Here is a 12,122-nt window from a genome sequence, read left to right as displayed (position 1 = left end):
TCCAGGCAGCATTGTGATATAAGTGTAGTGAAAGTGCCCGGTTAAAAGTAAAATGTGTTGTTTAATTTTTTTTTTGATATCTACAACTTTCTTTTTTCTTTTTTTTTAAAGTATATACTTAAGAGGATAATGTTTTTTATTATGCCCTCTGTTCCAGGCCTACATTTGTATTTCCTCCACAAAATGATCCTGAGTCTGTAATTTTTGTTCTATTTGACTTTATTATTAGATATTAGAGATAAATGCCTTTAATTAAAAAAAGCTGCTATGAAGATTCAAAAAATAATTTTTTGCTTTTATTTTTAATTGACACATAATAATTGTACATATTTATGAGGTATAGTGTGATATTTTCATACAAGTATATAATGTGGAATGATCAAATCAGGGTAATTAACATATCTATCACTGCAAACATTTATCTAAAGGTAAATAAGTTTTTAAAAATAATGTAAATAGGGAGTCTGGCATGGTGGCTCATGCCTATAATCCCAGCACTTTGGGAGGCTGAGGCGGGTGGATTGCTTGAGACCATGAATTTGAGACCAGGCTGGGCAACATGGTGAAACCCCAGCTCTCCTAAAAATACAAAAATTAGCCGGGAATAGTGGTGCATGCCTGTAGTCCCAGCTACTTGGGAGGCTAAGGCAGAAGAATCACTTGAGCCTGGGAGGCAGAGGTTGCAGTGAGCTGAGATCGTGCCACTGCACTCAAGCCTGGGTGACAGAGTGAGACTCCGTCTCAAAAAAACAGAAAAAGTTTCTTCCCTACATGTATGTTTCTATTAGTTTTCTTCTTGGTCTTTCTCATTTAGTCTTGTGTTGTCTTATGGCATTCCTAGTAAACTTTTATCTGCCTCCAGAGAGTATTGACTTTGACTTTATGGCACAGAATTGGAGTAAGTGCAGATCGCCTTCATCTAGTTTGGGACTAAGCTGGTTCAAAGCAGGTTTTAGGTTTTGTGACGGCTGGTCTATGTTTTATTTGTTTGGACTCCTAGGGGTGGCCCTTCCAGGGTCCCCACAAAGGTCCCATCTCCTTCCTGGGACCCAAATTCTCATTAGGTCATTTCAGCCCTATGAGAGTGCCAAATATTCAGCTAGGCTTTCCAGCCTGTTGACTACCACTTCATACTCAGTTTCTTAGCCTCTTAGCCCTCTACTGTTGACCAATCACCAAATGTGGAAAAGCACTACAGACTGTCAGGGTCACCTCCTAGGCCTGGTCACTCATGTCCTGGCTGAGGTGTCCAATTACCTTCCAACAATTGTTTTTGGTGGTGGGGCACATTTTTGTCCAGTTTTTCTAACTGCTCTTGTGGGGAGGCTAATCTGTAACAAGCTACCCTGCCTTCAGTGAAAGTTGAAAACCTTCATCTGTCTTTTTTTTTTTTTTTTTTTTTTGAGATGGAGTCTCGCTCTGTTGCCCAGGCTCTAGTGCAGTGGCACAGTCTCTGCTCACTGTACCTCTGCCTCCTGGGTTCAAGCAATTCTCCTGCCTCAGCCTCCCGAGTAGCTAGGATTACAGGCGTGTGCCACCATGCCTGGCTAATTTTTATTTTTTTAATAGAGACAGGATTTCACCATGTTTTCCAGGCTGGTCTCGAGCTCCTGACTCAGGTGAGCTACCTGCCTCAGCCTCCCGAAGTGCTGGGATTACAGGCGTGAGCCACTGCATCCGGCCCATCTGTCTTTTAAGAAATGTATTTAATTTGAGGTATAATTTATATTCAGTGAAATGTACAGATCTGGTTTCCATTTTGATCAGTTTCAACAAATGCATTACCCATGTAACCCACCTCCTTTGAAGATATAGAGTATTTCTGTCATCCAGAAAGTTCTCCTGTGCTTTCATCCTGTCCGGCACTCCCCCAGCAGCTGATGAACGTGCTGAGGACATTGGTACAGGATTCTGGCCTCCCCAGAAGAGCTGCTTTGACAAGCCTTCTTGCCTTACCCAGCACTAAATCCCTGCCTGCTCTCTCGAAATTTCCATCTTTAACCTATAACCTATAACCCGCCCTCATCAAGTCAATAGATAAACAAACCTTCCTGGCCCAGCAGCCCACAGCCTAATATTTACTGTATTCCCAGGCTTTCAGAAATGTAACTCGCCTGCCGGTTCACCCTCACTAGGGCGGCAGCTGCACAGGAGCAGCTGGGCTCACCCATTAAGCAAGAGGCCAATAGCTGGACAGTGACACTCAGACCCCAGCCTGGGTGAGCCTGGCTGAAAGCCCCCTTCCTTCCCGACTGTGGAGAGAGGAGGCGGAGCATACACAACTCTACGGCCCTCTGCATCCTTCAGCTGTGCTTCCTCCTGGGAGAGGGAGCCGCTCATTAATTTGGCCAAATCCTTCTTGAGGGCTGTAGGTTCACAGGCTGGGTGTATGGGGGCCACCATGCTAGAGAGAGAGGCTGGTGTGTCAGAAGGCAGCCACCTGGCCAGAGGAGGGTCAACCCCCTGGTGACCTCCTTCCCCCGGCTGGACACAGCGCCCTGCACTCTCCACATGTGACTGTTCCCCTCAGAGCTGCTTCCAGGGGAGGGGTTCTAACCCTGTGGGTGGGGACATGGTGTTACTTTACAGTGGGCCATGGCTCCCTCTGACATCTCCAACTCAGAGGCAGTAGAGAGAAGATGAGAAATTCCCTGCCCCTCCTCCCTCAGCACCCCCACCTCTGCACACGTCCACATGTGGAGACCCTGACAATGGGCCCTGGGAGTGCCGCCATCTGCGCCTCCTTTCCATGCCTGCAGCAGCCATGCCCACTCTCCAGACCCTCACCCACCTGGCTCAGTAGACGCTGCACTGCCTGTGGTCCTGCGCCTACACCTGGCCCTCTGTACCCGTCAGTTCCCCAGTCTGGTTCTTATTCCCCCCAAAGAGTAGGGAGCCTGTAAGGTCACCTGTTGAGCAAGCTGGGGGAGAGAGTAGGGTGGGGCTGGGAGGATGAGGAGGAGAAGCTCATGGTCATGCTGGAGACAGCTGAGCAGAGTCTCTGCAGGCCCATTGGCTGCCTAGCCAGTGGTGATCCCGCTCCCACCCTCATTTCTTCTTTGTTAACAAAACCATGACCTCATTAAATATTGGACACCTATAAACCTCATGGACCCTCCTCCAGCCTCCCCACCATGTACTGGTGAGTCTAAGTTAACTGTAGTCATTTCATTCCTCTGGACATTGATTGCTTTGGGCTTGGGCATGAGCTGCCTCTTCACCTGAGCCTAAGCCACAGGTGCCCTCTGCATCTACCACGCTGATGCACTGGGCCAGGGAGAGCTCCGTCTCGATGGAGATGAGCTGTGAGGAGCTGGCGGCTGGGCGGATCAGGTTGTGGTAATGGGTTTTGTTCAGAAGGTCATCCATCAGCTTCTGCTAGGCAGGGCCACGCGGCAGTGCCCTGGGTAAACACACAGACCTGCTGGGCCCTTGTGCAGCTGTCCCCCACTGCAGCTGACAGCTATGAAGCGGGAGCCGAGAGGGCCAGGGAGCACAGACACCCTGAGAGCTGGCTGAAGCAGTGAAGGCACTGGCGGGCCTGGCTTTCCCTGGGGACTTCAAATGACATTCATGACAGAGCTCAGTTACCTCCTCCCATGCCATACCTCTTCCTCCTCCTCCTCCCTCGATCAATGAACAGCATCCCATGCTCTACACATCTGATACAAAACTGGGTGTCTCTTCCTGACCCCTCTCTTGGTTCATATAAGTGTCCACCAAGTCCTGTCAGTCCTCCCATGGCTACAGCCATGTCCCTGCCTCCCCCGCCCTGCCCACCTTCTGTTTTCTCCACCCACACTCTGCCCCTGCCATCCATGTGCCATACAGTGGCAGACTGGTCTTTCTACAGCAAAATGAACTAGGGCCCTTCCCTACCCACAGCTCTCAGAGCTGGAAGTGGAGTTGAAGCTCATGTTCTGGCTTGGCATTCACAGCTCTTTCCCCCTCGGCACTGGCTTATCCAGAGTGCTCACAGTGCAGGGCAGGAGCCCCATGACTCAAATGTGGGTTTGGTGCAGAACTGGGTCTGAGGTGATGCTTTCCCTATGAAGAGACAGGGCTGACGGCGGGGGGGATTTTCTGGGTTCAGAGTTAGATCTACAGAGTGCAAGGTTTCTCTGAGGCACCAAATGGAGGGGTGCAGCTGGCAGCTGGCTCCTGGTCTGGAGCTTCAAGGAGAGGTCTCAGCTCAGAGCCACATTCAATAGCCAGCTTACATGCGGCCTCCTGCAGGGAGCCCCTGGAGCTTCCACAGCCTCAGATCTGCCCCTTTGCCTACCCCAGATCTCTTGCCAAGTGGCATTTGGGTCTTCATGTCATCTCCCTCCCATGTCTGGGAGTAAAGGTGAGGTGCAGGGACTTGAGCCTGTGTACTCTGATGTCTTAAGGGAGAGTGTGTCAAGTAGAGTGGAGGCGGCTTGGAAAGAGGGAGACTCAGAGGAGAGTGAAGGACACGTGACCAGGTGAGCCTGGGAGCAGGAAAAGAGAGTGAGCAGAGGAAACTGCTGGGTCAGGGGAGTGGATGGGAAGATCAGGGAATGAGGGGGGCTGGAGAGGTGGGGGTGGGGACGCTGGCGAGGGGCTGCCTGGCTCTCCAGGCTCAGGAGTCAGTTACATCCTCCCACAAGGGCCAGCTCACCTGGTCGCCCCAAAGCCCTCCCTCTGTGGGTGGGAGCAGACGGCCAAGAGCGCGGATGACCCAACTGAGCAGGACTGAGGCGGACTCACGTGGGTGCTGGGCTGGACTCCTGGCCATGGGGAGCAGCCGCCACCCTGCCTACTGCATCCACTTTCCAACTCGCTGCCTATCTGAGCAGATGCAATATTGGGCACCTTGTGAAATGTGCTCCTGGTGCACCCGCTATCTGCTGCCCCTCCTGCAGAGTGCCTGGGCTCTCCAGAGGGGATTTCTGTGGAGGCTTGGCCGAGATTCTGAGTCCTGCCTCTCATGCCTGGGGCTGCTACCCCAGAGGCCAGCTGCTTGAGTACCCTGGAAGCCAGTCTGTAGCCCCAGGCTACAGCTGGGTCCATCCCACAGCCCTTCTGTCGTGTATCTATTTAGACTGACTGCTCATTTCATAGAGAGGGGTGTGTCTTGCCCCAGCCCATCTGGCATGTCTAAGGCAGCTGTGGGGTCAGAATCGGCAGCTCCCAGCCCTCAGCCCTGCAATAGTAGGAGAGGCTGGACCCCACATCTCTGAAGTCCCACTGGGCTGGTGAGAGCGGGCTCCCGAGTCCAGGGATGCTCTGCAGGCTGTGGGGCTCATGCACCAGCTTTGGACCCACCTGATGTGCTCAGGTTGCTCACCTTTGGGCCTGTCCTGACTCTCAGGCATTCGGCTGACCCTGAGGGCCTCTCCCTCATCCTTAGCACCAGCTACAGGCTCTGACTTAGAGGTTCCTAGAACCTTAGACCATTTGGCTGGCCCCCCATTTCTCAGCTGAGGAAACTGAGGCCAAAGAGGGGAAGCAGCTTTCTCAAGGACCCCCAGCAAGTCAGAGGCAGAACCAGTCTAGGAGCCTCTTCTTGACAGAGGTTCTCCCTGTCTCCTGAGCCTTCTTTAGTGCCTCATTAACTTCCCTGTAAGGAAACTGTCCCGCTGAGGCTGGAAATGGTGCTGTCCAGAGTGGTGGGTGCCGGTGACTGCGCCTGTGTTTGTACTTGTGAGTGTGTATGGCGGTGGGGATGAGGGGTGGGAATAAACGGCAGGGATGCTGGGGGCTGGCTGGAATACACTCTGCCTCACCCCAGAAAGGGGCGCAGGAGAGCCCAGCCAAGCACAGCACATGCTTCGACTTTCCGATCTGCTGAATGACTGTGAGGCCGGCTGGGCCCAGAAGACAAGGGACGGGCCTTTTCCCACAGATGACAGGGGGTGCCCAGGATGGGTGGAAGCTTTTGCTGCAGCTTTGGGGGTCCCATCCCAGCCCATGGGCTGACAGTTAAGCAGAGAAGCCGCCTCTAGGGGTCAGTCATGATCTAGTGATTCCGATGAGGAGGGGGCCCCACCAGCCTCTGTCCAGGGTCTTGTCTGGGAAAAACTGCTCCCTGGCAGAAAGGGGCTAATAATTTGAGAGGAAGCCATAGCTGAAATTCTAAACTGTGTGAGTGTGTGTCCAGTTTGAAAAAGCATATCCAACTTAAACATTTATATTGAAAAAATGGAAAGATATTCCCCTTGTTTCGGAATACAAACTACAGAAAGCAACAGTTAACAGAATCCTATTGGAAAGGTCAGATTCTGCCTCTGGAAAGGCACAGTGATTTTCAACTGCGGTGTGTGTCCTTAACTGAGGAAGGGAAGGTGAGATTTATGTTTAGTAAAAGGCAGCTATGAATTTACCTTTTATAAAGAGCTTGCCATATGCTATTAGTGCTTTTCAATCATGTCAGAATCTGCCGGATGCCTGTGGAAATGCAAATTCCCAGGCTTCATTCCCAGAGATTCTGGTCCTGTGAGCCTAGGGTGGGGCCCAGAAATCTCTATGGGGTGGTGCAGGCTGCCCCAGGACCACACCAAGAAACACTGCAACTGGCCCATACACATCCCAGTCCCCAAATATGTAGGCAGGCATCTTATCTCCACAGAACAGATAGGGAAACTGAGGTCCACAGTGGAGAAAGAAACATCACGGGGCCACCCAGCAAGTGGTAGCAGAGCCACGATAACACCCACTGCCTGCAGACACCATCTCTGATGACAGCTCCACCTCCCCACAGGAATGTTGCCTACCCCCACCCCTACCTCCTGCTGCCCCTATGGTGGGTCTCTGTCCAAGGAAGATGTAGCCCTGGTCCTCTAGGCTGACTGTGGGCTCATAGGAAACCTTGGCTCAGAGTGTAGGAGCTAGAGGGGTCCTTGGAATTCATGTGGGGAATTTGAGGCCCAAAGAAGGCAGCCCTCACATTTGAACTCTGTCTGGAGAAGGGCTGGGTCTCCTTCCTGAGTGGTAGGTTTGACTTCACCAGCCTGGCCCTCAGTCAAGCTGGCTGTCCAGGCCCACCACACCTCGGGGTGGGTGACCAGATGCGGCGGTGGCATAAAACACGTTTCCTGGGAGATCCACCCCCAAAGCTCAAAACATTCCAGGGCTGGTGATTTGGGCAAGCCCCCTTCCCTCTCAGCCCGGTTTCCCCAACTGTACAATCGCTGTATTGGAGGAGACTTCTGTCTCAGACTGAGCTGCAGATTTTCTCCTGGCTGCCTTCACCGTCCAGGTTGCTGGCTCCTCTGTGCCCACTCTTCAAGACAGTCACCTCTTAGGTGGGGAAGGAGCCTCGGCCCTATCGGGAGTGGGAGCCGGTGCACCCCCAGCCTCCCAGGCCGCTGGGGATGACAGGCTGCCTGCAAAGCCGGTGCCATCCAGCGCCGTTGCCCAGGCCGCAGACACCCACCAGGGAAGGAGGCCCTGGCCCTCACAGCAGCTCTGAGAAGAGGCGGCCCCCACTCCAAACCTCGCTGAGCCACCCACACCTTCCCTCAGCCCAAAGAGGCTTTTAGGAAAATGAATCATCTCAAGTTCATACCCATGGGGTTGCTGAAAGAAAGGACAGTGCAGGGTGAGCTGACACAAGGGAGTGCTGCTCTCTGCAGACTTTGCAGGGAGGGCGCTTAGGAAAAGGGACTGGAATCTGGGAGGGTGACTGCTCAGGGTTAAAGGGAGGGGATGGGCCTGGAGTGGGCTGGCCTCATCATCCCCCTTGGGCCTTCCAGCCTGGGCTCAGGTGATTCAAGGGAGCAAGCACCTCCCTCTCCCAGCCAGGGAGTTCTCGCCACATTCTGCAATCAGTACCATTCCCTTGGGGGCTGCGGGGGTCAGCAACCACCTCCGGACCTGGCTGAAACTGCTGCCTCAACTCTGGATCCAAAAGGGCCCCTGGCAGCTTCTCCATCTTCCTATCCGGTCAGCCCCCCATTTCCCCCCTCCCCCGGTGTGGGCCCCAACAGCAAATCTGACAACTGGAGGAACAAGGCAGGAAGGCAGAGTCTGAGGGAGTGACCACCTTCAAAAGGCAGCTCTGTCACCTTCTCTCCAGGACTCTCAGGCTTGCTTTCCTGTTGCTCCCTTGACATCCTTTTGCTATAATCTGGCATGTTGACATATGGTCTTTAAAAACAACAACACTGTTGACGTGGAGCAGACTTCCCCTTTTGGATGGTTTGGAGAAGTTGGAGTTGAGGGCATCCTCTCTTCTGCAAACTGCCGCAGTTATAGATGAGATATATAAAGTAAATAAAGGCCATGTGCGATGGCTTACACCTGTAATCCCAGCACTTTGGGAGGCCAAGGTAGGCGGATCACCTGAGGTCAGGAGTTGGAGACCAGCCTGGCCAACATGGTGAAACCCCGTCTCAACTAAAAATATAAAAATTAGCCTGGTGTGGTGGTGCACGCCTGTATTCCCAGCTACTCAGGAGGCTGAGGCAGGAGAATCACTTGAAACCGGGAGGCGGAGGTTGCAGTGAACTGAGATCATGCCACTGCATTCTAGCCTGGGCAACAGAGTGAGACTCTGTCTCAAAAAATAAAAATAAAAAATAAATGAAAAAGACATGCCCAGACTGAAAAAATAAGTTAATCATCTCCATGAACAAAAAGCAGGCTCTCATATTGATTTGACAGAAATGCAGTAAGCCTTAGTCCAGATGGGTGGAGAATGTGGACTAAGATTCCACCAAAGCAACAGATAAAGTCGTTCTGGTTTTTAATCTACAAGGGATCAATCACAGTGGTCAAGAAGAGCCTGTGGAAGTTTGCACTCTGCATTCCTGTTATTGCAGAAGCTGGCTGCAGCAGGGTAGAGCTAGGCTGTATGGGGCTAAATTAAGCACTGGTTTTTGTCCCTTTGTGCTGCTATAACAAAATACCTGCAACTGGGTCATTTATAAACAACAGAAACATTTCTTATGGTTCTGGAGGCTGGAAGATCTAAGACAAAGGTGCTGGGAAATTCGTTCTCTGGTGGGAGCTGCTCTCTCTGCTTTGAGATGGTTGCTTGTTATGTCCTTACTTGGTAGAAGGTGGAAGGGCAAAAAGCCACCAAAATCACTCCGTCAAGCCTTTTATAAGGATGCTAATCCCATCCATGAAGGCTTTGCTTTCAAGACTTAATCCCCTAAAGGTCCTACCTTTTAATATCTCACTGGGCAGTAAGTTTCAACACATGAATTTTGAAGGACACATTCAGACCATAGCGTTCCACCCCTGGCTTCTCAAATTCATGTTCTTAAATGAATACATTCATTCCATCCCACTAGCCACCAAAATCTTAACTTGTTCCAGCATCAACTTTAAATTCTAAGTCCAAAGTCTCACGTAAACATGTAGGTAAGAATGACAACGTGTGATTCATCCTGAGCCTAATTTCCCTCCAGCTGTGAAACCAAACAAGTTATGTGCTTCCAAAATACAATGGTGGAATGGGCATAGGGTAGATATTCCCATTCTAAAAGAGAGAATAGAAAAGAAGAAAGGAATAGCTTAGTCCCAAGTAAGTCCAAAACCCAGCAGGGCAAGCAACATTAAATCTCGAGGCTTGAGGATAATCTTTGACTTTATGTCTCACCTTCCAGTCACACTGGGGTGAGGGTTGGTTCCCCAGGGGTTCAGGTGGCCCCAACCCTATAGCTTTATTGGGTGTAGCCTGTGCCCTGGCTCTCACTGGTTGGTCTTGTGCCTGCAGGTTTCCCAGGCTGGCATTGCACACTGGTGGCTCTATAGGTCCAGGGTCTCAGGGGTGGCCCTGCCCCAGTGGGTCTCTGGGCATTGCCTGTGAAGGCATTCTCTGCTGTGTCCCCATCTCGTGGCAGTTCTCTGCCTGCATCTGATGCCCCTCAGTCCTTGTCACACTTCAGTCACTTGGTTTTCCGGCTGCCAACTCTCTCTTCCTCCTACTGCACCAGCTCAGTCTCCTTTGCGGGCTCCTCCTCACTGCCCTGTCTTTTGTTATTGGAATGCTTAGTCTTCTGACCATTTAGTTATCTATCTACAGTCAATCCTTTGTCCCATATGTTAATTCCATTTAAACCCCAACAACTGCCAAATTTATATTTCCATCCTGACCTGACTTGATTAATCAATTCAAGGATTTTCATCTACAAGCATGTCTAACCAGTATCTCAAACTTACATGTCTGAAACTGAACTCTTACTCTTTCCCCTCCATCTTGCCAGTTGCTAGGCCAAAGGCCTCAGTTTCCCTTGACTCTTCTTCTTCTCTTGTACCTTACCACCTTACCATGAGCAGATCCTGCTGGCTCAGCCTTCTAAATATACTCGGAATATGATGAATTCTTATCAACTGCAATGCCAACACCCTGACCCATGCCACCATCATCTCTCCTTAGATTACTGCATCAGCCTTCTGTTTTCCTCGCTCCCTCTCTTGCTTCCCTCCTTGTGTGCCCCAAGCTCTATTCTTTTTTTTTTTTTTTTTTTTTTTAGATGGAGTTTCACTCTTGTTGCCCAGGTTGGAGTTCAATGGTGTGATCTCAGCTCACTGCAACCTCCGCCTCCTGGGTTCAAGCGATTCTCCTGCCTCAGCCTCCCGAGTAGCTGGGATTACAGGTGTGTGCCACCATGCCTGGCTAATTTATTTTTTTTTTTTTTTTTTGTATTTTTAGTAGAAACAGGGTTTTGCCATGTTGGCCAGGCTGGTCTCAAACTCCTGACCTCAGGTGATCCACCCACCTTGCCCTCCCGAAGTGCTGGGATTACAAGTGTGAGCCACCATGCCCAGCCCAAGCTCTATTTTTTTTTTTTTTCCTTAGGCAGAGTCTCACTCTGTTGCCAGGCTGGAGTGCAGTGGCGGGATCTTGGCTCACTGCAACCTCTGCCTCCCGGGTTCAAGCAATTCTCCTGCCTTAGCCTCCCGAGTAGCTGGGACTACATGAGAGCGCCACCACGCCCAGCTAATTTTTGTACTTTTAGTACAGACGGGGTTTCACCATGTTGGCCAGAATGATCTTGGATCTCTTGAACTCATGATCTACCCGCCTCGGCCTCCCAAAGTGCTGGGATTACAGGCGTGAGCCACCACGCCCAGCTCCAAGCTCTATTCTTAATGCAACAGGAAAAGGGGTCCTTTTAGAACTTATGCTCAAAATCTTTGTCTCCCCTCCTCCCATCTCACTCAAAATCAATGCTCAAATCCATACAATGACCTGCAGGGTCATACATCAGTATGGCAAACAGTAGCTGGATGGCAAGTTAGCCAGCTATTTTTGTAAATAAAGTTTTATTGGAACAAAACCATACTCATATGTTACATATTGTCTATAGCTGCTTTCACACTACAATAGCTGTGTTGCCTAGTTATGATGGAGGCCACGTGGTCCCAAAAGCCTCAAACATTTACTACCTGGCCCTTTTCGGAACAAATTTGCTAACACTTGCCCTCCATGGTCTGGCTCTCTGCTGCCTCCCCGGCTTTGTTTTCTTCTGCCTCCTTGGTGTTCTTAGAGCCTGCCAGACAATCTTCTGCCTCAAGGCTTTTACATGTGCTGTTGCTGTTTCCTGGCCTACCATGGCCTTCTCTCAGTCCACACCATTACCTCCTTCAGGCCAATGTCAATCTTCAAATGTCATCTTTTCAGTGAGGCCTTTCCTTACCACTCTTTCAAATTGTAACCTTCTCACCCCTAAGATGTTTCTGGCTTTACTTGTCTTCAATTTCACCACATAGTTTACTTTTTATATTTCTCTATCTCCTTCCACCAGAATGTATCCTTCATGACGAGTTCCCCTCCCTCCCATGAAGAATTTCCTCCCATTCCTCATTGTTCACTGACACATATTTTCAGCATCTAAAATGTTACCTGGAATGAGGTCGGCAGTCAATACATTCTTGTTAATGAACTCCCTATTTATGTCCTTATTCTCTTTAGTTTGCTCATTTATTTATGCACTCATTCAATGTATATTTATCAATAATTACACAACGCTAGCCACTGCTGCAGGCAGCAGCGATGTTACAGTAAAGGCAACAAACACAACCGCCTGATCTCAAGAAGATTGCATTCTAGGTCATTCATGGTGGGCTGGAACACGCTGGTGTCAGTGCTTCAGGGCTGATTGTTAAATTTTCAGGTGTTAGGCCGGGCATGGTGGCTCACGCCT

General features: G+C 50.5%; 1 protein-coding gene across 1 annotated transcript; it reads right to left on the bottom strand.

Annotated features, from left to right (window-relative positions):
• Positions 1-4,216: 4,216 nt before the first annotated feature.
• LOC100588016 (proline-rich receptor-like protein kinase PERK10) lies at positions 4,217-5,592 on the bottom strand. The gene is given in 4 exon segments (XM_030808808.1): positions 4,217-4,489; positions 4,492-4,611; positions 4,613-4,780; positions 5,312-5,592. Coding segments are annotated over 4 exon segments (618 nt in total). The 5' UTR covers positions 5,369-5,592.
• Positions 5,593-12,122: the final 6,530 nt, after the last annotated feature.

This window comes from Nomascus leucogenys, unplaced genomic scaffold (genome assembly GCF_006542625.1).
Source record: "Nomascus leucogenys isolate Asia unplaced genomic scaffold, Asia_NLE_v1 000769F_99896_qpd_obj, whole genome shotgun sequence".
NCBI classification, from domain to species: Eukaryota; Metazoa; Chordata; class Mammalia; order Primates; family Hylobatidae; genus Nomascus; species Nomascus leucogenys.
Note: the sequence above shows the minus strand (reverse complement) of the source record. Positions and strands in the feature narration are given on the sequence as shown.